General features: G+C 39.5%; 1 protein-coding gene and 1 pseudogene across 7 annotated transcripts in view; both read left to right on the top strand.

Moving 5' to 3' along the window:
- CCDC126 (coiled-coil domain containing 126) overlaps window positions 1–24,510 on the top strand; it is a 41,932-nt gene extending 17,422 nt beyond the window's left edge. For 5 of the 7 annotated variants that reach the window (XR_002521019.2, XR_002521018.2, XR_002521021.2 and 2 more), the window contains one exon: window positions 22,721–24,510. Coding sequence is in view for 3 of the 7 variants with exons in the window: in XM_009203236.4 (XP_009201500.1) it covers window positions 22,721–22,905 (185 nt within the window). In the remaining 4 variants the exon portion in view is untranslated. The remainder of the gene's footprint in view (window positions 1–22,720) is intronic. The other 2 variants (XM_009203237.4, XM_031665321.1) reach the window with 2 other exon arrangements.
- On the top strand, window positions 4,630–5,949 carry LOC103882975 (annotated as a pseudogene).
- Window positions 24,511–24,754: the final 244 nt, after the last annotated feature.

Consider the following 24,754-nt stretch of genomic DNA (forward strand, 5'->3'; position numbering starts at 1 on the left):
GCATTTTACCTGCAGTAAAACTTCTTTCAAAACTGGAGTCAATCCACACAAATCCTACTGCTGCTTTACCAATAAATTTTACATAATATTCTAAATCCTTCGTTGTCATTTCAGCAGTGTCCACAGCATCTTCACCAGTAGATTCCATCTCAAAAAACTACTTTCTTTCCTCTTCCATAAGAGCAGCTCCTCATGTGTTCAAGTCTTGTCATGAGATTACAGCAATTCAGTCCCATTTTCAGACTCCACTTCTAATTCTGCAGTTACTTCCTCCACTGAAGTCTTGAACCCCTCAAAGTCATCCATGAGGGCTGGAATCACCTTCTAATTCATTCATTCATTCTTGTAAATGTTGACAGTTTTACCTCCTTTCATGAATCATAAATATTATTAATGGCATTTGGAATAGTGAATCCTTTCCAGAAGGCTTTCAGTTTACTTTGTCCAGACCCATCAGCTCTGGCCTTATGAAATGTATTTCTTAAATAATAAGACTTAAAAGTCCAAATGACTCCTTTATTGATGGGCAGGAGAATGGATGTTGTGTTAGCAGCCATGGAAACATTAATCTCCTTGTACATCTTCTTCAGAGCTGTTGGGTGACTGGGCACATTGTCAAGGAGCAGTAATATTTTGAAAGGAATCATTTTTTTCTGAACAGTGGGTCTCAACAGTAGGTCTTAGTGGGCTTAAAATGTTCAGTAACTCATTCAGTAAACATATGTTGTCACCCAGGCTTTGTTGTTCCATTTATAGAGCACAGGCAGAATATATTTAGCATAATTCATAAGTGCTCTAGGATTTTCAACATGATAAATGAGCATTGGTTTCAACTGTAAGTCACCAGCTGCATTACCCCCTAAGAAGAAAGTCAGCCTGTCGTTTGAAGCTTTGAAGTCAGGCATTGACTTCTCCTCACTAGCTATGAAAATCCTAGATGGCATCTTCTTCCTATAGAAGACTATCTTGTCTACAGTGAAAATTTGTTGCTTAGCGCAGCCACCTTCATCAATTATCTTAGCTAGGTCTTCTAGATAACTTGCTGCAGGTTCTCCATTAGCACTTGCTGCTTCGCCTTGCACTTGAATCTTACGGAGATGGCTTTTTTCCTTAAACCTCAAAAGCAACCTCTGCTAGCTTCCAACTCTTCTTCTACAGGTTCCTAACCTCTCTTAGCCTTCATAGAATGGAAGAGAGTTAGGGTCTTGCTCTGGATTAGGCTTTGGCTTAAGAGAATGTTGTGGCTGGTTTGATGTTTTATCCAGACCACTCAGACTTGCTTCATTTCAGCAATAAAGCTGTTTTTCTTTCTTATTATTCATGTGTTCCCTGGAGTAGCACTTTTAATTCTCTTCAAGAACTTTTCCTTTGCAGTCACAGCTTCACTGTTTGGCACAAGGCCTAGCTTTCAGCCTGTCTCAGCTTTCAACATGCTTCCTCACTAAATTTAATCATTTCTGGCTTTTAAAGTGAGAGAAAAGGGACTCTTTCTTACACTTGAACACTCAGAAGCCATTGTAGGGTTACTAATTGGCCTAATTTCAATATTGTTATGTCTAAGGGAATAGTGAGGCCTGAAGAGAGGGAGAGAGACAGAGGAAAGACCAGTCGATGCAGCAGTCAGAACACATGTAACATTTATGAATTAAGTCTGCTGTCTTATATAGGTACAATTCAAGGTGTCCCAAAACAGTTCCAATGTTAACATCAGCAATTGCTGATCAGATCACCATGGCAGATACAAGAATAATGAAAAAGTCTGAAATATGATGAGAATTACCAAAATGTGACAGAGACGCAAAGTGAGCAGATACTGTTAGAAAGATGGCACCAATAGACTTGCTCCATGCAGAGTTGCTGCAAACATTCAGTTGTAAAAACACAGTATCTGTAAATAAAATAAATGTATTTTATTTGCAAAAAAACAATGTATTTCTCTATTACATTATGGTTACTTTCCTATAAACTTTCACCCTAGAGTATAATAAGTATTGATTTTTGCTTCTTTGCCTAGTTTTCTACGGCATCCCCCTACAGTTGTTTAAATATTCTCCTAGCATATTCAGACACATTAGGCCTTTTAGCACTTCCTGTATATTGAAGAAGTCTTTCCCAATGCCTTCCAATCAGCTCTGGCCTGGACTGTTTGCTCTCTATAGGATTGCAGCAGTGAATTGTTTTAAGATCACAATTTGTCATCATCTTGTAGATTTATTTTACTCCTCTATTATATTGGATTTCCTATTTTCTAGAATTTTTTAGCTTCCCCTTTATTGGTTATCCCCTGATTTTAAGGGACTAGATCTTCTGGTAGGTTCCTGAGAAAGATGCAGATAGGTAAAAGTTTTGAGTTCTTACATATCTTGAAAAGATCTTTTTTCCCTCAACCCTCATGCTTCATTGTAAGTTTGGCTGGGTACAGAATCCTAAGTTGGAAATAATTTTCCTTGAGATTTTAAAGGCTCTGCTCTGTTCTGTTTTACTCCTCATCCCCCTAGGTTCCAGTGTTCTTTTTGAGAAGCTGATGCTGTTCTTTATCCTTTTTATGTGACTTAATTTTTGGAAACTTGTAAGGTCTTTGTCCCACACCATTCTAAAATTTCTCAATGATGTGACTGGGTATGGGTCTCTTTCGTACAGGTGTTGGGCCCTCAGCAGGACATCCTGCAATTTATGTCATTCAATTCTGGGATATTTTCTTAATTTATTAATTTGATTTCTATGTTTTTCATTCACTCTTTCTGGCATTCTGTTATTCAGCTTTTGGGCTCTCTGGACTGTTGTCCTCCAGTTTTCCCTTATTTACCTTACTTTCCATTTCTATCTTTTTACTTCATTTTTTGAGATGATTTCCTTAGCTTAATTTCCAGATCTTTATGGAGTTTTTCATCTCATCTAATATTTTTAATTTCTAAGAGCTTTATTTTGGGCTGGGTGCGGTGGCTCACACCTGTAATCTTAGCACTTTGGGAGGCTAGGCAGGTAAATCACTTGAGGTTAGGAGTTCGAGACCAGCCTGGCCAACATGGTGAAACCCCATCTCTACTAAAAATATGAAAATTAGCTGGACATGGTGGCAGACACCTGTAATCCCAGCTACTCAGGAGACTGAGGCAGGAGCATCACTTGAATCCAGGAGACGGAGGTTGCAGTGAGCTGAGATTACACCACTGTATTCTAGTCTGGGGAACACAGTGAGACGCTGTCTCCAGAAAAAAAAAAAAAAGCTGTCTTTTGTTACATCTCTGAGGTTACCAATGGTAGCTTTTCTGAAGTATTTTTATGTTTCTTCCAAATATATCTGGTGATCGTTTTTCTTTGTATTTGAGAAATGAGACACTAAAAGGTTGATGGCAAATGCTGAGCTTTTGTGTGGTATTCACTATAGGATGATCTGGCTGGGACATTTCCTTGGGTATATCCTTAATATTTACGATGACTTCTTATACCAACTACCTGCTGTTAGGCCTGCAGTAAGGGCACAGTGCTCCACAAGACTGCCCTCACTTCAGAAACCAGACACTAGTTAGGGTATTCCCAGGCCACTTTCACTTCTGACCAAGTGGCTACAAATTTGTGGGTTCCCATTACCTCCTCATGTTTGACAATTCACTAGATTGACCCATAAAACTCACTGAAAAGAATTATGCATTACTTTTGATATAAATACTTTATTTTCAATCTATGATTGTTTGAATTTGTGGATGCAGAACCCACAGATACAGAGGTCTAAGGGACATGAGCATCCATGGATTTTGGTATCCATGGTGGGTCCTAGAACCAATTCCCTACAGATACAGAGAGCCAAGTATACTTACTATTACAGTTTTACTATAGAAGAAGGATAGATACTAGAGCCAGCCAAAGGGAGATACGCATAGGACACAGTCTGGGAGGGTACAAGATGCAGTTTCTGTTATCCTCTCTTCATAGAACCAGGACACATTACCTTCCTGGCATATCCAACACACATCAATGTGTGATAATATGCAGAATATTGCCCACTAGGAAAGCTCACCTGAACTCCAAAGTACAGTTTTATTGGGGTCTCATTATGTAGGCATGATTGAATTATTGCCCATGTGGTTGAACTTAATCTCCACCCTTCCTCCCCTCCCTGGAAGTCAGCTGAAAATCTCCAACTCTCTAATCAAATGGTCGTCCTTTCTGATATGGCCAGCTCCCCAACCCCCGATTCTGAGTCATCCCATTAGCATAAAATATCTCGGGCCCCACCCTGACTTGCCTCCTTAAGGTAAACTAACAGATGTGGTCCCAGGGGCCTACCATGACTAACAAAGACATTCGTCACTCAGGAAATTCCAGGCACTTAGTGGCTACCTCCCAAGAACTGGAGACAAAAGATCAGCTAAATTTTTTTTTTTTTTAAATTTGAGACGGATAATTGCTCTGTTGCCCAGGCTGGAGTGCAGTGGTGCAGTCTTGGCTCACTGCAACATCCACCTCCTGGATTCAAGTGACTCTCCTACCTCAGCCTCCCGAGAAGCTGGGACTATAGGCATGCACCACCGCGCCTGGCTAATTTTTATGTTTTTTAGTAGAGATGAGGTTTCACCATGTTCAAGGTCAGGTTGGCCTTGAACTCCTGACCTCATGTGATCTACCTGCCTCCGCCTCCCAGAGTGTTGGGATTACAGGGGTGAGCCACCGCGCTTGGCCTAAATTTTTTATTACATGGTATCAATGTATTTTATTCCTTTGAGATGCTCTCTGATATCAGTATATTTAGGTCTCTCCTGTTGTGCTGGTCAGATACCCTGGAGAAGCACTTCCTATCTGTTGCTGGAGAGTATAGGCCTGTAAGTGTTCTGGGATCTGAGTGAGAGAAAAAGGCTGGGCAAGGAAGAGTGATCTCAGCACTCACTACTTTTATTTACTCTTCCAGTTTCCAGTGTAAACCCAGGCCCTCAACTGCTCTATCCCCTTAAGAAAATACGTCTCAGATCTCCTGCAGTGGGGGAGGTTTTGGAGTGGTGCACAGAATTTAAGGATGAAATTGCTTCATAGAAAATAGCTAATGCATGTTGGGCTTAATACCTACGGAGGTGATGGGTTGATAGGTGCAGCAAATCACCATCGTGCACGTTTACCTCTGTAACAAACCTGCACATCCGAAGAAACAGGAGTGTGGTGTGACCATGGGGAAGCAAAAGAAAACAAGGAAGTATGCAACCATGAAGTGCATGCTTAGACTCAGAGATCAGAGGCTTAAAGAAAATGATAGATTAAAACCTAAAAAGAAAGAAAAGAAGGATCCCAGCACATTAAAGGAAAGAGAAGTTCCCCAACACCCTTCCTGCTTATTTTTCCAATGTAATACACAGCTGGGCCCACCTTACTACATCCTCATTGATACCAACTTTATCAACTTTTCCTTAAAAGCGAAACTGGATTTAGTGCAGTCAGCGATGGACTGTCTGTATGCCAAGTGTATCCCTTGTATAACTGATTGTGTAATGGCTGAAATTGAGAAATCGGGGCAGAAGTATTGAGTGGCTCTAAGGATTGCCAAGGATCCAAGATTTGAACTGTGTACACACAAAGGAACCTATGCAAATGACTGCTTAGTACAGAGAGTAGCTCAGCATAAGTGTTACATTGTGGCCACAGTTGACCCTTAAGATTCCTGGAGTTCCTATCATGTACATTTTAACCGTAGATACAACATTGAATGGTTGCCAGATGATTATGAAGCCCCTCCATTCTAAATCTTACAAGACACAGTTCCTCTGCCTTTCTGCAACCAATGTTTTCTTGTTGCCAGTTCATTACACATGCAATAGCATGAATTATTATTCTGTTGACCTATTTGCTCTACTGTGAACTGAGGAAGGTTACATATGCTCAACTCTTTTTTTTTTTTTTTGAGATGAAGTTTTGCTCTTGTTGTCCAGGCTGGAGTGCAGTGGCACATTCTCAGCTCACTGCAGCCTCTGCCTCCCAGGTTCAGGCAGTTCTTCTGCCTCAGCCTCCCAAGTGGCTGGGATTGCAGGCTCGTGCCACTATGCCCAGCTGATTTTGTGTGGTTTTTTTTTTTGGTGTTTTTAGTAGAGATAAAAACTTCTGTATTTTTAGTACAGAAAAATATGCCTTGGCCTCCCAAGGTGCTGGGATTGCAGGTGTGAGCCACTGTGCCTGGCCTGCTCACTTTTTGATGCTGTTTTGAAACTGGTATTTTGTCTCATAAAAATTTTAGGCCAGGCATGGTGGCTCATGCCTGTGGTACAGCACTTTGAGAGGCCAAGGTGGGTGGATCACCTGAGGTCAGGAGTTTGCGACCAGCCACAACAACATGGCGAAACCCCATCTCTACTAAGAATACAAAGAAAGTTGGCCGGGTATGGCGTTGCTTGCCTATAGTCTCTGCTGCTGTGGAGGCTGAGGCAGGAGAGTCACTTGAACCCAGGAGGCAGAGGTTGCGGTGGGCCGAAGTTGTGCCACTGCATTCCAGCCTGGGTGACAGAGTGAGACTGTCTCAAAAAAAAAAAAAAAAAATGATGGTCAAAGGGTTCAAAATCTCAGACAGGAAGAATATGTTTTATACTTTTTTGAGTTCTGTTGTACAGTATGGTGCATATACTTAATAATGGGGTATTATGGATTTCAAAATTGATGTTCTTATCACAGAAATATATTTGAAGTATTGGATATGTTAACTAGCTTGATTTAATTATTACATATTGTATCCACAATTTATGACATCACTTTGTAACCCATAAATTTATACAAGTATAAATTGTCAATTTACAACAAAAAATTTTTGTTGCATCTTTTTAGGAATAAAAAACCCCTGCACATCCTGCACATATATCCCAGAACTTTGTTCCTAGTCCATCTAGGTTTTTAGTCCTTTCTTTACCTCTGTTTTCAGTAGTACATGGTGTAAAATTTCTGGGACCTTTCGGGGTAGAATTCTATGGAGAAAACAGGATTGCTTCTTGGCTTTTCTTACTTCTCATTAAAGATTTAGCCTTTTCAGGTCTGCTAAGTCAGTTACCATTCAGCTCTGGAGTTTTGTTACTGTGGTTTCCTTTCTTGTTTGTTATCTTTAGCCTTGAGGATTTGTGCTTTAAAAGAGAAAAACACTTTACTGTTTTTGTGGGGTACCTAGAGTCACCTTAGGCTAAATGCCTGTGTTCACTTTACCATCTTTACCTGGGAATGCCCTGGACACATATTTTTCCTTTTTCCCTTTATGTTGATTTTCCTGAAGTAATGACGGTTAGTCTGGTCTCAGACTCCTGGCCTCATGTCATCCTCCCACCTCAGCCTCTCAAAGTGCTGGGGTTACAGGCGTGAGCCACTATAGCCAGCCAGATATTACAGAAATAGATAACATAAAGAAACAAGAGTAGAGAAGAGGTAATTTCAGTTAATTTGGTATATATCAACATTTGGCTATGTATTTTCTTAAAGGGCTATGTCATAACTATTTTCAGTTTTGTGGGTTGTATATGATGTCTGTTATAATAAACGAGCATGTCTATTTCCTAATAAAACTTTATTTTCAGAGATAAGTGGCCATTCAGCTGTAGTTTGCCAACCTGTGGTACATATGCACGCATACTCCAACACATTGCTTTATTTTGAACAAAAATGGCATTGTACTGTACATGTTGGTTTTGCAACTTACTTATTTTCACTAATTTACTGTAAATATACTTCCATTTTATACACATAGGTCTATTTTATCCTTTTTAATGACTTAATATTATTTCATTTCATTTTATTTTTTGAGACAGGATCTCACACTCTTGCCCAGGCAGGAGTATAGTGGTGTGATCATAGCTCAGTATAACCTCAAATTCCTGGGGTCAAGTGATCCTCCCACCTTAGCCACCCAAGTAGACTACAGGTGTGTGCCACCCTGCTGGGCTAATTTGTTGTTGTTGTTGTTGAGTCAGGATCTCACTGTGTTGCCCAGCATAGTCTCAAACTTCTGGAATCAAGCGATCCTCCCACCATGGCTTCCCAAAGTGCTGGGAGTACAGATGTGAGCCACTATGCGTGGCCTATTACCTCATTTTATAAATGTCTTTCTTTCACTTCTTTAATGATGAATAATTTGGTGCTAACCTTTTTTGTGTGTTTTATTTAGTGCTGTGGTGTATTTGTGTGTATGAAATATATGTGTGAGTGTGTATATGTATTTCATATTTGTGTGAATGTTTAAGAATAGATTACCTAATTATGGAATTTTGGGGTCAAGGATGTGCACACGTTAAATTTAATAGACATTTGTCAGATTGCCCTCCAGAATGGTTCTATCAATTTACATTCTTACTATACCACTTTCCCACCAGTGGGAAGATGACCATTTATATGCAGACTTTACCAATTCTATTTAATTTTAAATGACATTTAATTGTTTGCTTTTGGATTTATTTGCTTTCAGGGAGGTTAAAAGATTTTTTAAAATGTTTGTTGGCTATTTATATTTCTTGTACATATGAGAATGCGAATTATTTGAGTCACTTGACAATTTTTCTGCTGGGAAATTTGCTTATTTCTTATTTGATTATAAAGATGCTAATGCTGTCATGTGTTACAGATGTTTTTCTTCTGATTTTCAGTTGCCTAATAACTGGGTATGCTGTTTTTAAATTTTATGTAGTAAAATATCATTTTTATGATTTAGTTTTGTGTTGAAATTTTTTTTCTCCATAACTTATATTCTGATGTATTATGCTTTTAGTTGTTTTTTGTTTGTTTTACATCTATATTTGTTATACAGTTGGGACTTCTGATGTAAGCAGTAAGATGCAGGTTCTTTTCTCCAGCTGAGTTAGCCAGTTATTCTAGTTTCATTATTTGAATTTTTTCCTTGGCTCCATTAATTTGAAATGGGAGTACAAGTTATAATAAGATTAGAATTCTACAATAACTTAAACCTTTAGCTATCTATAGAAACCATTTATCCATAGCCTTTCATTAGTATACAAAAAAGCTAGTCAATCAAAATTATTTATTGAATGGACCTCTTTTGAGCTGTTTATCCTATTTTTTCTAGTTGGTAAAATAAACATAAGCTAATATATTTTTTAATGGAAATTAAAAAATATTTATTTTAGGTTTGGGGGCACATGTGAAGGTTTGTTACATAGATAAACATGTGTCATGGGGGTTCATTGTACATATTATTACATCATCCAGGTACCGAGCTCGGTACCCAATAGTTATCTTTTCTGCTCCTCTCCCTCCTCCCACCCTCTCCACTCAAGTAGACCCAGTGTCTGTTGTTTACTTCTTTGTGTTCATAAGTTCTTATCATTTAGCTCCCACTTAGAAGTGAGAACATGCAGTATTTTGTTTTCTGTTTCTGCATTAGCTAATATTTTTAAAAAATGCTAGTCTACAATAAATTGTTACTATTTTGAAGGCTATGGACAGATTAATTCAACTTTATAATGACCTGTACATTTTGAACAGTAACGTGTGCTTTCTCTTTAATCTATAATCATTTCCATCTACCTTATATCTTTTCCTCCACATTCTTAGTCCTCTGTGATGGAATTTTGTTTTCTTCCTATGTAATATTCTCTCTGTTGGATTCTGTGATTTGCCTAGAACAGTGAATTGGGAATAGTTGCTCCAGCTTCACACTGACTGCTCTGGAACACCTTGCAGTTGGTGCATGGTTTCCTACACCTGGTTCTGAATCTCCAGCAACACCCGTCCTTAACCACATCAGATTTTCCAACTGACCTTGCTTTCTTTTAAGGGTTTTGACTTTCCTCTTTATCAGTGTAGCTGAACATTTTAAAAAATAGATGCCAGCCAGGTGCAGTGGCCCACGCCAGTAATCCCACCACTCTGGGGGACTGAGGCAGGAGGATCGCTTGAGGCCAGGAGTTCGAGACCAACTTGGGCAACATAGTAAGACCCTGGCTCTAAAAAAAAAGGCCAGTTGCAGTGGCTCACCTGTAATCCCAGCAATTTAGGAGGCCCGGGTGGGTGGATCACTTGAGGTAGGCAGCAGGCACCTGTAGTCCCAGCTACTTGGGAGGCTGAAGCACAAGAATTGCTTGAACCCAGGAGGTGGAGGTTACAGTGAGCTGAGATTGCACCACCGCACTCCAGCCTTGGTGACAGAGTGAGACTCTGTCTCAGAAAAAAAAAAAAGACTCTACAAATATTTTAGGAGAATAATTTTTGATAAGGTCTTGCTCTGTCACACAGGCTGGAGTGCAGTGGCACGATCATGGCTCACTGTAGCCTCAACCTCCTGGGCTCAAGTGATCCTCCTGCTTCAGCCTCCCTAGAAGCCAGGAATACAGGTGTGCACCACAACACACAGTTGTTTTTTTTTTAAGAGATGGGGTCTTGCTCTGTTGCCCAGGCTGAACTCAACCTCCTGGGCTCAAGCAGTCCTGCTTCGGACTCCCAAAGTTCTGGGATTACAGGTGTGAGCTACCATTCCCAGCCCGGAGAATAATTTAATGTTACTATTTAAATGTTCTTCAGAAAATAATAGTTTAAAAATTGCTCTTGCACACAAACCCAGCAAAAATTTTCCTTAGTAAAATGACCAAGATTAAAATTTATTTAATTCATTTAAAAAATATATACTTTATTATATAAGTAATGAATGTAAAACAGTGTTATAAGCATTTTCAGAAGCAGGCTATTGAAGATTATTTTTTATAGTTTGAAGAAAACCAGTTTTAAAAATTTCTTACACCAGGGACGTCTGGGAAAATGGAGATCCATCCTCATCTATGTTATCCATCTCTCCCCTGTTCTTTCCTTCCAAATGCAACTAAAAGCCTTGGACATTTTATATAAGACTCTGGAGGAGAAAAAGGCAGACAGTCTAGGGACCTCAGGAGACCAGGAATGACACAGTGGTATGTTCCCTGTGTGTATTTCACAGTTGAAGCTAAAGAAGTCAGCAACCTTGATAACTGCCAACAGGCAAAGACAGAAAAAGGCCCAACAAAAGCCTGTTCTCTCTAGCCAAGAAAAGGCAGCCTAGCAAGTCAGAAAACTTGTAGACAATAACAGCTCTCCTCTAGCCAAACATCACAGAAAAAAACTGTTGCTACACTACCAGCTACCTGATCAAGGGCCAAGTGGTAAGCCTAGACTTTTATCCTTGTGGGGCTACGGTGAGGCATACAACATTCCTGCCATGGAGGTGTTAGAGAAGGCAGTAGGTGCTGGAAATGTCACCCCTGCCAGCCAGGAGTGAGAACTGTCCCCACTGTACTCATGGGACCAGTGGAGACCACATGGAGAACCAGGACTTTACCTCCACATGGCAGTAATGAACTGTTCATCTCCCTTCCCTCTGGTATGATGTCGGGGGAAGCCTGCAAAGAGTCAGGACCCTCATTGTCCCCAGTGAGTATGAGGCCATCCCCACCACACTGTCAGTGGAGAATACGTGGGGACCTGGAACTCCCATCTCCACCCAGCAGGAATGAGGAGCCCACCACCCTTGAGTATCATGGAAGCTGAATGGGGCACCTGGACTTCTGCCTCTGCCTGGCAGTAACAAGGTGGCACCCCTCCCCCACCAGAGTGGTGTTAGAGAAAACCACCTAAAACAGGAGGTTTAAATAAGATCCAGAGTCTCATAATATGAAAATGTCCAAATTTCAAACACAAATCACTTATACTAAGAACAAGGAAGATCTCAGACTGATTGAAAAATGACAGTGACTGCTATGGTTTGAGTGTATGTGTCCCTCCAAAATTCCTATATTGAAACCTAATCTGTTGGAATTAGAAGGTGGAGTCTTTGGGAGATGATCATGTCATGAGGACTCTACCCTTGTGAATGGGATTAATGCCCTTTAAACAGAGGCTTCAGAGAGCTGCCTTGTCTCTTCCACCCCTCTGTCACGTCAGGACACCTAGAAGACACCATCTGTGAGGAACAGACCCTCAGCAGATACCAAATCTGCCGGCCCCTTAATAGGGTACTTTCCAGCCTCCAGAACTGTGAGAAATCAATTTCTATTAATTACCTAGTCTATGGTGTTTTGTGATGGCAACCTGAATAGGCTAAGACAAGGACATATTAGAATTATCTGAAAAAGATTTTAAAGCTGCTATGATAAAATTTCTTCAATGAGCATTTAATGAATATGAAGCAAATGAAAAAGACACCTTCAAAAAAAAATAGTCTCAGGAGAAAAATAGAACATATAAACAAAAACCAAATGGAAATGTTAGAAGTGAAAAATATAATTAAAGTAACAAGTTCAGCAAATGGACTCAACAACAGAATGGAGGGTACAGAGGAAAGAATCAGTTAACTGGAAGATAGAACAATGTAATTACCCTATCCAAATAACAGGGAGAAAAACAGACAAAAATGAATAAAAAGAATAGAGCTTCCAGAACCTGTGGGACCATAACTAAAAATCTAACATTTGTGTCATTAGAATTTCAGGAGAGGAGAATGAGAGCAGAGCTGGAAAAGCAATCGAAGAAATACTGGCTGTAAAATTTCCATATTTGACAAAAGACAGAGTCCTCAGATTTAAGAAGCTGAGCAAACCCCAAGTAGGATAAAACCATGCTAAGAACTTCATGCCAAGATAACGTAGTAATTAAAATTTGGAAAAAAAAAAAAAAAAAAAAAAGGAAAGTGACCAGCAACCAGCCTTTACCTATGAGAGAAAGACAAGTTTTAAAATTTGTACATAAAAAGTTTACATATTGACTTATGTAGAATGCTCTATTTATCCAACTTACATATATATGACATTCCAACAATGGTGGAATACACGTTTTTCAAGAGTCCATGGAGGCAGGGCGTGGTGACTTACTCCTGTAATCCCAGCACTTTGGGAGGCCGAGGCAGGCAGATCATTTGGAGTCAGGAGGTCAAGACCAGCCTGGCAAAAAGGTGAAACCCCATCTCTACTAAAAATACAAAAATTAGCTGGTTGTGGTTGCGCACGCCTGTAATCCCAGCTACTCAGGAAGCTGAGGTATGAGAATTGCTTGAACTGGGGGGCAGAGGTTGCAGTGAGCTGAGATTGTGCCACTGCATTCCAGCCTGGGTGACAGAGTGAGACTGTTTCAGTTAATCAGTCAATCAGTCAATCAATCAGTCAGTTGTCCGTGAAGGCTGGGTGTGGTGGCTCACACCTGTAACCCTAGCACTTTGGGAGGCCAAGGTGGGCAGATTGCTTGAGAACAGGAGCTCTTAACTAGGGAGACTGAGGTGGGAGGATCCCTTGAGCCCAGGAGGTTGAGGCTGCAATGAGCCATGAGCATGCTGCTGCATTCCAGCCTAGGTGACAGAGCAAGACCCTATCTCAAAAAAAAAAAAAAAAAAAAAAGTCCATAGAATATTTACCAAAGTAGACCTTGTTCAGGGCCATAAAACAAGCCTCACAAACTTAAAAGAATTGAAGTCATACTGAGTATGTTCCCTGACCACAGTGTAGAAATCAATAATGGAAAGATAATAGGAAAATCTCTAATAGTTGGAAACTGGACAACATACTTCTGAATAATGAGTCAAAGAGGAAATCTCAAGGGAAATGAATACAAATGAAAATGCAGCATAAAAAATTGTGGGACACAGCTAAAGCAGTGCTGAGAGGGAAATTTAGATTTATGCACTAAGTGCATAAATCAGAAAAGAGGAAAAGTCTCAAATCCATAATCTAAGCTATTAGAGAACCTAGAAAAAGAAAAGCAAACTAAATCCAAAGCAAGCAGAAAAAAGGAAATGGTGAAGATAAAAGCAGAAATCAATGAAGCTGAAAACAGAAAAACAGTAGAGAAAATCAATGAAACAAAGAGCTTGTCCTTTTAATAGGGTCAAAAAAAAAAAAAAAAAAAAGGGCAAACTTCTCATAAGACTGAAAAAGAAAAAAGACATAAATTGCCAACATCAGGAATGAAAAAATGAATATCACAGCAGATCCTACAGATACCAAAAGGATAATAAGGGAACACTGAACAGCTATATGCACATAAATTTGATAACTTGGATGAAATGGATCAGTTTCTCAAAAAACAAATTGCCACAATCCACCCAATATGAAATAGGTAATTTGAATAGCCCTGTAACTATTAAGGAAATTTGGCCAGGCACGGTGGCTCACGCCTGTAATCCCAGCACTTTGGGAGGCCGAGGTGGATCGTGAGGTCAGGAGTTCAAGACCAGCTTTACCAACATGCCGAAACCCCATCTCTACTAAAAACAAAAAAAATTAGTCGAGTGTTGTGTCGCACACCTGTAATCCCAGCTACTCAGGAGGCTGAGGCAGGATAATTGCTTGAACCTGAGAGGCAGAGGTTGCAGTGAGCAGAGATGGAGCCACTGCACTCCAGCCTGGGTGACAGAGGAAGACCCTATCTCAAAAAAAAAAAAAAGAAACTTAATTTATAATTTAAAAGTTCCCCCCCACACCAGAAAAAAATCTCTAGGCTCAGATGGTTTTGCTGGAGAATTCTCTCTGCAGTTTAAAGAAGAATTAGCATAATTTTATGCAGTCTTTTCCAGAAAATAGAAGGAGGAGCAATTCCTACTTCATTTTATAAAGCTAGTTTATCTTTACACCCAAGTAGGCAAATACAGCATAAAAAATAAAAACTACAAATCAAAATTCCCCCGAATATAGATGTGAACATTCTTAAGAAAATATTAGCAAACAATTCAGCAGCATATAAAAAGAATTAAAAACCAAGTGTTTTTTTTTTTTTTTTTTTTGAGATGGAGTTTCACTCTGTTGCCCAGGGTGGACTGCAGTGGTGTGATCTCAGCTCACTGAAACCTCTGCCTCCCAGGTTCAAGCGATTCTCCCACCTCAGCCTTCCAAGTAGCTTGGATTACAGGTGCCTGCCACCATGCCTGGCTAATTTTTGTATTTTTAGTAAGGACAGGGTTTCATCATGTTGGCCAAGCTGGTCTTGAACTCCCTACCTCAAGTGATCCACCCGCCTTGGCCTTCCAAAGTGCTGGGATTACAGGTATGAGCCACCATGCCCGGCCACAAATCCAAAGATGCAAAGCTGTTCAGTATTTGAAGATCAGTCATTGTAATACCATATACCAAATAAACAGATTAATGGGAGGGAAATGGGTTTTACTGTAAAAGGGCAACATAGGGATCCTAGTGGTGATAGAAATATTCTGCATCTTAACTCTTATCAATGTCAGCATTCTTGTTGTGATTGTGTATACAGTTTTCCAAGATGTTACCATGGTAGGAAAACTAGGCAAGGGGCATTGGAATTTTTGTATTCATTATTACTTACAACTCTTTGTAAATCTACAATTATCTCAAAACAAAAAGTTAATTTAACAATTAAGGAAAAAACCCGAAGCCAAATCTGTAAAATGTGTGGTCCTTGTATTCCAGATATGTTAAAGGAAAGTCAATCTCAGAATTCCTATTAGATGGGATTTCTATGTAGCTATTTAAAGCATGGTCTGTTGGCCGGGCGTGGTGTCTCAAGTCTGTAATCTCAGCACTTTGGGAGGCCGAGACGGGCGGATCACGAGGTCAGGAGATCGAGACCATCCTGGCTAACATGGTGAAACCCCTTCTCTACTGAAAAATACAAGAAACTAGCCGGACGAGGTGGCGGGCGCCTGTAGTCCCAGCTACTCGGGAGGCTGAGGCGGGAGAATGGCGTGAACCCGGGAGGCGGAGCTTGCAGTGAGCCGAGATCACGCCACTGCACTCCAGCCTGGGAGACACAGTGAGACTCCGTCTCAAAAAAAAAAAAAAACAAAACAAAACAGCATAGGCTCTTTATGGTGATTTGTATCATTTAGGCAAAGCCATTATCTAGCATTTCTTAGGAAAAATTGGGCTTATTTTAGGAACTAAGGTATTTGTATTTAATGTTTGATGAGAACTCATCTTAGTTCACTCATGTGATCTAAACTGCCTTGCAATCTTTTTTTTTGAGACGGAGTTTCGCTGTTGTTGCCCAGGCTGGAGTACAATGGCGCGATCTCAGCTCACCACAACCTCCACCTCCCGGGTTCAAGCGATTCTCCTGCCTTAGCATCCTGAGTAGCTGGGATTACAGGCATGGGTCACCACACTCAGCTAATTTTGTATTTTTAGTAGGGACAGGGTTTCTCTATGTTGGTCAGGCTGATCTCAAGCTCCCAACCTCAGGTGATCTGCCTGCCTTGGCCTCCCAAAGTGCTGGGATTACAGGCGTGAGCCACTGTGCCCGGCCCTGCCTTGCAATCTTAAGAAGAGAAGTAATAAAGTAATTGTTGAGTGACATAATTTATTAAGCACCCAGTGGGAGAAGGTAGCTATATTAAAAATACAAAAGATTAAACAATGAATGTACACTTAATCATAGAATTAATGAGGTCTTTGAAAGCACTTTTACCTAACAGTGTTCTCTTTGCTATGATATTTAGTTTGTATTTCTTTGGAAGCATTCTTTCTTTACTGCTAGTAGCTTCATAATAAAACTTTACACTGGGTAACTCACTTTAATAACCAAGAAACGACTTCTGGCTGGGCGTGGTGACTCATGCCTGTAATCCTAGCACTTTGGGAGGCCAAGGAGGGAGGATCACTTGAGCTCAGGAGTTCGATACCAGCCTGGCAACATGGCAAAATCTTGTCTCTACAGAAAATTAGCTGAGTGTGGTGGTGGGCACCTGTAATCCCAGCTACTTGGTAGACTGAGGTGGGAGGACCTCCTGAGCCCAGAGGTTGAGGCTGCAATGAGCCGAGATTGCACCACAGCACTCCAGCCTGGGCAGAGACAGAGTGAGACCCTGTATCCGAAAAAAGAAAAGAAGTGATTTCTAAATTTTCTTGCCCGCACCATTAAGCTAATATTTAGTGGTGGCAAAGTATTGATTTTAATTTGAAAAATATTAATAAGGAAAAGTTTTTGACTTGTACAATGTATATTAAACACTTCTGTGTCATTTTGCATTTTACAACAGTTTTATTCCTTTTGTGTGTACATACAGGTTTATCTATTTAGACCTGCCTCTCTACTAAATAGATTTGAGGCAGCTGACATTAAGAGTACAAACCAGAAAACAATATTTAGGTATAAAAAGGTAAAGTACGGCCAGGCCTGGTGGCTCACGCCTGTAGTCCCAGCACTTTGGGAGGCTGAGGTGGATGGATTGCTTGAGCCCAGGAGTTTGAGAATAGCCCAGGCAACATGATGAAACCCTATCTCTACAAAAATTAACGCAGCATAGTGGTGTGTGCCTGTAGTCCCAGCTATTCGGCAGGGAGTGGGGAGGGGGCACTGAGGTGGGAGGAAATCACTTGAATCCAGGAGGTCAAGGCTGTAGTGAGCCATGATTGTGCTATTGCACTCCAGGCTGGGCGGTAGAGCAAGACCCTGTCTCAAAAAAAAAAAAAAAAGATTAAGAGACATATGACATAAGTAGGGGGTCTGCAAGAGCCTGTGTGCTTATGTTTGTGCCAATCATGTGGCTGGTGGCCCTCAGATTTATTCCTTACCCTTACTCTGTTCTATTTCTCAAGGAAGAGTGAGTGATTCCAGTAGGTGGCATTTTCCAAGTTCCCAAATCAGCTGGCTTCTGCCTGGGTTCAGCCAGTGGGAGGTATGGAAGGAATTTGGAAAGTAGGAAGAAGGGAAGGTATTTTTTCCCCTCCCTCTCTGCTTCAGGTGGGGTCTCTGGCGGTGCCCATGATGGTTTTGTAGTGCTACTTTCTGCCAGACAGCCTGCTTTGGTTCTGTTTTTCCACAAGGTGCCCTTGGACTTGGCCTCTGGTAAATCACTGCGTTCTCCCTCTGTTCCATAGTTCAAGGGATGATAGTGGCTTCCTGCTGTGCCTTACAATCACTGATTATGTTTAGCATAGTTAGAATCTTTTTATACCCAGTATCTTTAGCATATTTAATAGCATCATATACCCTTCTTTTGATTTTTGTGTGCTATGAAATAATCAGGCTAGGTTTATGTTGTTATGTGATTTTTTCCCCTTCTTAAACTATTTGATCTTCTCCCAGAATAAGGAAGTTAAAGTAGAAAGAGAGTAACCTTAAAGTGGTTTATTTTCTAAATTGGATCCCTCATTTCTATCTCAGTGATGATGCTACCTACCAAACATGTGAATTAGACCTTCAGCAAATGTTCATTTCAAACATTTGTCGAGTGTCTACTGTGTGATGAAGCACCCTAAAAGGATAGCTATGACAGGATCTCTATTTCCAAGTTGCTTTTAGGGGTTCAAGGTCTAAGATAGGGAAGGGATTCTTACTGCTAGCACCTTCAGTGATGGAGCTTTATGGGGGAAAGTATTATAGATGCACATATAATATTAATACAAGCATATAATTCCCTTAAAGATGTCGTCTCATGACGTGTAAACATAAAATTGTATTGTGAATGTAGAGAAAGGAAGATGTTTGGTGTATTTGAAAGAACTCCAAATTCAACTAAGTGATTTTATATCACGGAGGAAGGTAGATATAATCCTCTTCGTCTCTTTTTTTAATAATATTATAACAGTCGATTTTTGAAAATTTAAAAGTTCTATATTTAATAATAATTTAGAACACCGTAAAGTTATCATATAGTTGTTTCTCGTTTATCCTAACTTTTTCTTTAATTGCCAGTTTCTAACCCTGACTGAAATAAGTGATTAGACTGTACCTTTATAATTCTCACACCTCAGTTTAATGTCAAACCTCCAAGGTCTTTAGCTTCATTTCATTAATGTGTTAAGACTGTCCCCTGCCTGCCCATTTTTGGTTGCTACTTCTTTTAGTATTATAAAGGAGGTGATTGCCATGGAAAAGGAGATCCAGGATTTATGATTTAGTCTTAACTGCTGAAGAGTTTTAAAAAATATGATTATCTCCTGTTTACCAAATACTATTGCAACTCTTGATTGAAAGATATTAATAAATAAATGTCCCCTCTCCCAATGTTTTATTTTGAAAATTTTCAACTCTACAGAAGAAATGTAAAAATTATATGGTAAACATCATATATCTTTCATCTAAGCTCACAATTGGCTAACATTTTTTTATTTTTAAATGTCTGCTTTTTCTTTTCTTTTTTTGAGATGGAGTCTTGCTCTGTCGCCCAGGCTGGAGTGCAGTGGCGTGATCTCAGCTCACTGCAACCTCTACCTCCCGGGTTCACGCAGTTCTTCTGCTTCAGCCTCCTGAGTAGCTGGGACTACAGACATATGCCACCACGCCTGGGCTAAGTTTTTTGTATTTTAGTAGAGATGGGGTTTTACCGTGTTGACCGTGGTGTCCAGGCTGGTCTTGAATGCCTGACCTCAAGTGATTCACCCCGCCTCGGCCGCCCAAAGTGCTGGGATTACAGGCGTGAGCCACCGTGCCCAATCCTCTTTATATATACAAATATCTATGTTTATTTCTTTTTGGTACCATCTGAAAGAAATATATGTCATGATATTTCATTCCTGGGTACTTCTTGCTGAAGGATTTTTGTAAATGTTTTTCTTGTATATTCCCTTTAAACTAGAATGTTGAGGTGTTCATGGTGAATGATGCCAGAGATGCACTGCTTGGAAAATCTCATTTTAGCATAAGACTTGCTCCAAATAGTTTCCCCCTCACTTTATATTAAATTTCTATTTTTTGATAAGTATTTTTTATCACCCTCTATCACAACCACTATTGTAGCACTACTCCTTTCTGATACCTTTTTTTCCCACTTCTAAACAGTTGTAAAATATTGATAACATAAAATTTGCCATTAAAATAATTTTTAAGGCTGGCTGCAGTGGCTCATGCCTGTAATCCCAACACTTTGGGAGGCCGAGGCGGGTGGATCACCTGAAGTCAGGAGTTTGAGACCAGAGACCAGCCTGGCCAACATGGTGAAACCCTGTCTCTACTAAAAATACAAAAATTAGCTGGCCATGGTGGTGCACGTCTGTAATCCCAGCTACTCAGGAGGCTGAGACAGGAGAATCACTTGAACCTGGGAGGTGGAGGTTGTAGTGATCCGAAATTGCTCCAGTGCACTCCAGCCTGGGTGACAGAGTGAGACTCTGTCTCAAAAAAAAAAAAAAAAATCAGGGGCGGGGCACAGTGGCTCACATCTGTAATCCCAGCACTTTGGGAGGCCGAGGTGGGTGGCTCACCTGAGGTTGGGAGTTTGAGGCCAGCCTGACCAACATGGAGAAACCCCACCTCTACTAATAATACAGAATTAGCCAGGCATGGTGGCACATGCCTGTAATCCCAGCTGCTCAGGAGGCTGAGGCAGGAGAATCACTTGTACCTGGGAGGTGGAGGTTGTGATGAGCCAAGATCGCGCCATTGCACTCCAGCCTGGGCAACAAGAGTTTAACTCTGTCTCAAAAAAAAAATTGTTTTTAAAATACGCAGTTCATCAGTATTCATTATATTCACAGTGTTGTGCAGCCATCACTACTGTATCTTTCCAAAACTTGTACCACTCCAAACAAGAAATCTGTAACATCTGAGCAATAAATCTTTATTCCTTCCTTCCCCTGGTCCTTGATAACCTGTAGTCTACTTTCTGTTTGTATACATATACCTATTCTACATATTCTGTATAAGTGGAATTGTACAATATATGATGTTTTGTGTCTGGCTTATTTCACTTACCATAACGTTTTCAAGGTTCATCTGTGTTATAGCATGTATCAGAATGTCATTCCTTTTTCTGGCTGAATAATATTCCATTGTGTTTACATATATACCACATTTTGTTTATCCGTTTATCTGTTGATGGACACTTGAGTTGTTTCTACCTTTTGACTGTTGCGAATAAACCTGAAATGAACATTGGTGTATAAGTATCCCTCTGAGCTCTGAGTCCTTGCTTTTGATTTTTTTTTTTTGGGTATATACCTAGGAGTGGAATTCCTGGGTCATATGGCAATTTTATGTTTAAGTTTTTGAGGAACTGACAAACTATTTTCTACAGCAGCTGCACCATTTTATATTCCCACCACTAATGTGTGAGGGTTTCAGTTTCTCTGCATCCTTGCCAGCACTTATTTTTCATTTCTTTGGTGACAGCTATCCTAGTAAGTGTGAAATGGCATCTCATTGAGTTTGGGTTTGTATTTCCGTAGTGGCCAGTGATACTGAACATCTTTTCATGTACTTATTGGCCATTTGCATATCTTCTTTTGAGAGTGTCTATTCAAGTTCTTTGCCCATTTTAAAACTTGATTGATCTTTTTGTTCATGAATTGTAAGAGATCTTTATATATTCTGGATAGTAGATCTTTATCATGTATATGGTTTGCAAATGTTTTTTCCCCTTCTATAGGTTGTCTTTTCATTTTCTTGATTAATGTCCTTTTATGCACAAAAGTTTTAAATGTCGATGAAGTTCAATTTATTTTCTCTTTTGTTGCTTGTGGTTTTCTGATAGAACCATCAGCACATTTATCAGTTGTTAGATGATTTCTCTCCTGGTGATCCTGGATTAGGGCATGGGCTGATTTTTTGGTACATGATCAACAAAAATAACAGTATTCGTTGTCACTAACTGAGTACCTAATACATGCTAGATGATTTTGGGAAACCTGAGAAAGAGAATTCTAAGGCAGAAAAGCCTCATAATTTTATTCTTGCCAAGTAAAGTTTACTAAAACTCCATAGCATTACAAAGAGGTTAGAAGATACAGTCTTCCCCACCTTTTTTCTGTGGGAAATTTAAGTCAGAACTACTGCTAGTGTCCTACTGCACTGAACAGGTTCCTGGCATTTGCGCTGGACCCTAGGCTCCCCCACAACTCCACCCCTGTAGAGGTTCTCTATTTCTGTATTTCATGGACTCTCTTACTTAGCTAGCTTTTTACTTTACCGGCTTAGTCTGTGTTATTTTTTATTTTTATATTTTCGAGATGGAGTCTCGCTCTGTCGCCCAGGCTGGAGTGCAGTGGCGCAATCTTGGCTCGCTGCAAGCTCTGCCTCCCAGGTTCAAGGGATTCTCCTGCCTCAGCCTCCACAGGTAGCTGGGACCACAGGCGCATGCGACCACGCCTGGCTAATTTTTTATATTTTTAGTAGAGACGGGGTTTCACCATGTTAGCCAGGATGGTCTCGATCTCTTGACCTCGTGATCCGCCCGCCTCGGCCTCCCAAAATGCTGGGATTACATGTCTGTGGTATTTTTTACAAACTGCTTAAGAAACTCAAGATAAATGAATTACTCACAGCAGGACTAATATTTTGAACCAGACTTTGAAATCTATTATATCGCACTGGAAAAGTGAGAGTTTCCCCCACATTTACAACTCCAAAATTCCTTTTGGAAACTCTTTGTAAATGATGCTGTTGATTTAAAAATTAGGGCAGGATCAGTGGCTCACACCTGTAATCCTAGCACTTTGGGAGTCTGAGGAGTGCGGATCACCTGAGGTCAGGAGTTCAAGAGCAGCCTGGCCAACATGGTAAAACCCCATCTCCACTAAAAATACAAAACTTAGCTGGGCATGGTGGCGGGAGCCTGTAATCCCAGCTACCCAGGAGGCTGAGGCAGGAGAATCACTGGAACCAAGGAGGTGCAGGCTGCAGTGAGCTGAGATCATGCCACTGCACTCCAGCCTGGGCGACAGAGGGAAACTGTCTTAAAAAAAAAAATAGGCTTTTCCTATTTGTAGTATGAGTGCATTCTCTCTAGTACATTTTCTCTAGATGACCCAGTAGTTGTCCACCTCTTTCCTTCAAACTGTAAAAACACAAAAATTAAGAGCTCTATTAATGTTTATTTTATTCTGATTTTTTCCCCTAGCGGATCTGAAAAGAACAATTGCTGTCCTTCTGGATGACATTTTGCAACGATTGGTGAAGCTGGAGAACAAAGTTGACTATATTGTTGTGAATGGCTCAGCAACCAACACCACCAATGGTACTAGTGGGAATTTGGTGCCAGTAACCACAAATAAAAGAACGAATGTCTCAGGCAGTATCAGATAGCAGTTGAAAATCACCTTGTGCTGCTCCATCCACTGTGGATTTTATCCTATGGCAGAAAAGCTTTATAATCGCTGGCTAGGACAGACTAATACTTTACAATAAAAGCTCTATACATTTTCAAGGAGTATGCTGGATTCATGGAACTCTAATTCTGTACATAAAAATTTTAAAGTTATTTGTTTGCTTTCAGGCAAGTCTGTTCAATGCTGTACTATGTCCTTAAAGGGAATTTGGTAATTTGGTTGATGTGATAAGCAGGTAGGTGAGTTTTGTATAAATCTTTTGTGTTTGAGATCAAGCTGAAATGAAAACTCTGAAAAACATGGATTCATTTCTATAACATATTTATTTAAGTATATAACATGTTTTTTGGGCAAGTGGAGAATATTTAATCATTCTGTCATTTGTTCTCAATTGATGTAACTGTTAGACTAAGGCTATTTGAAAATGTGCTTATTTCTAGTACTATATTTTGTTATTCCAATTATGAGCAGAGAAAGGAAATATAATGTTGGAAGTAATGTTTTGAAATCATGACCCAAAGAATGTATTCATTTGCACTATCCTTCAGAATAACCGAAGGTTAATTATTGTTTATTTTTAAAAATTACACTTATAAGAGTATAATCTTGAAATGTGTAGCAGCCACTGTCCATTACCTATCATAAACATTGGGGCAATTTAATAACAGCATTAAAATAGTTGTAAACTCTAATCTCATACCTAAATTTTTCTTATATTCTGAAGAATGAAAGATATTTTTATGATGAGAGTAACAATAACTAAATTCATGATTTTTCACATACATGAATGTTCTTTTAAAAGTTTAACCCTTTGAGTGATGCTATCAGGAAAGCACATTATTTCCATATTTGGGTTAATTTTGCTTTTGTCCAGGAGGAAGGGACTTGGGAGATGAACTCTTGAGGACTTTAGCCAGATGTATATAATAAAGGTACTTTTGTGCTGCATTAAATTGCTTGGAAAATGTTAACATTATATTATATAAGAGTATCCTTTATGAAATTTTGAATTTGTATAACAGATACATTAGATATTCATTTTATATATGGCCACTTAATTAAGAACATTTAAAGTATAAACTATGAAGATTGACTATCTTTTCAGGAAAAAAGCTGTATATAGTACAGGGAACCCTAATCTTGGGTAATTCTGGTATAAAACAAATTATACTTTTATTTAAATTTCCCTTGTAGCAAATCTAATTGCCACATGGTGCCCTATATTTCATAGTATTTATTCTCTATAATAACTGCTTAAGTGCAGCTAGCTTCTAGATGTAGACTGTATAGAATTTAGTTTAGATATTGTATTGTTCATTATTATAATATGCTACCACATGTAGTAGCAATAATTATAATATTTTATTAAAATAAATATGTGAAATATTGTTTCATGAAAGACAGATTTCCAAATCTCTGTTCTCTTCTCTGTACTCTCTACCTTTATGTGAAGAAATTAATTATATGCCATTGCCAGGTAGAAGTTTGGAATAATTGTTTAGTCTCTCCTATTAGATGTGGACATTTTTGTTTTTGTTTTTGTTTTTTTCAGGGATGAAATAAAATATATTATTTCTACCTACAAAGTATTACAGGCTTTTTTCTTTAATGTTGGTTGTGCATTTAATAAATGATAAATAGTTAAAAGGAATCTTAAGAAAATTTTGGTTTTGTTTCAATTCCAGATAACTTTTTCAAAAGAGAAAAACTGAAGGTTACCCAATAGTGCCTCTCATTTGGTACCTAGGGTAGGAGAGTCTGAGTGCAGAGATAGATTGGAGAACTAAGGCTTGACTTCTTAAAAATCAACAGTAAACTGATAATCT

The sequence above is a fragment of the Papio anubis genome, chromosome 4 (genome assembly GCF_008728515.1).
Source record: "Papio anubis isolate 15944 chromosome 4, Panubis1.0, whole genome shotgun sequence".
Lineage (NCBI taxonomy): Eukaryota > Metazoa > Chordata > Mammalia > Primates > Cercopithecidae > Papio > Papio anubis.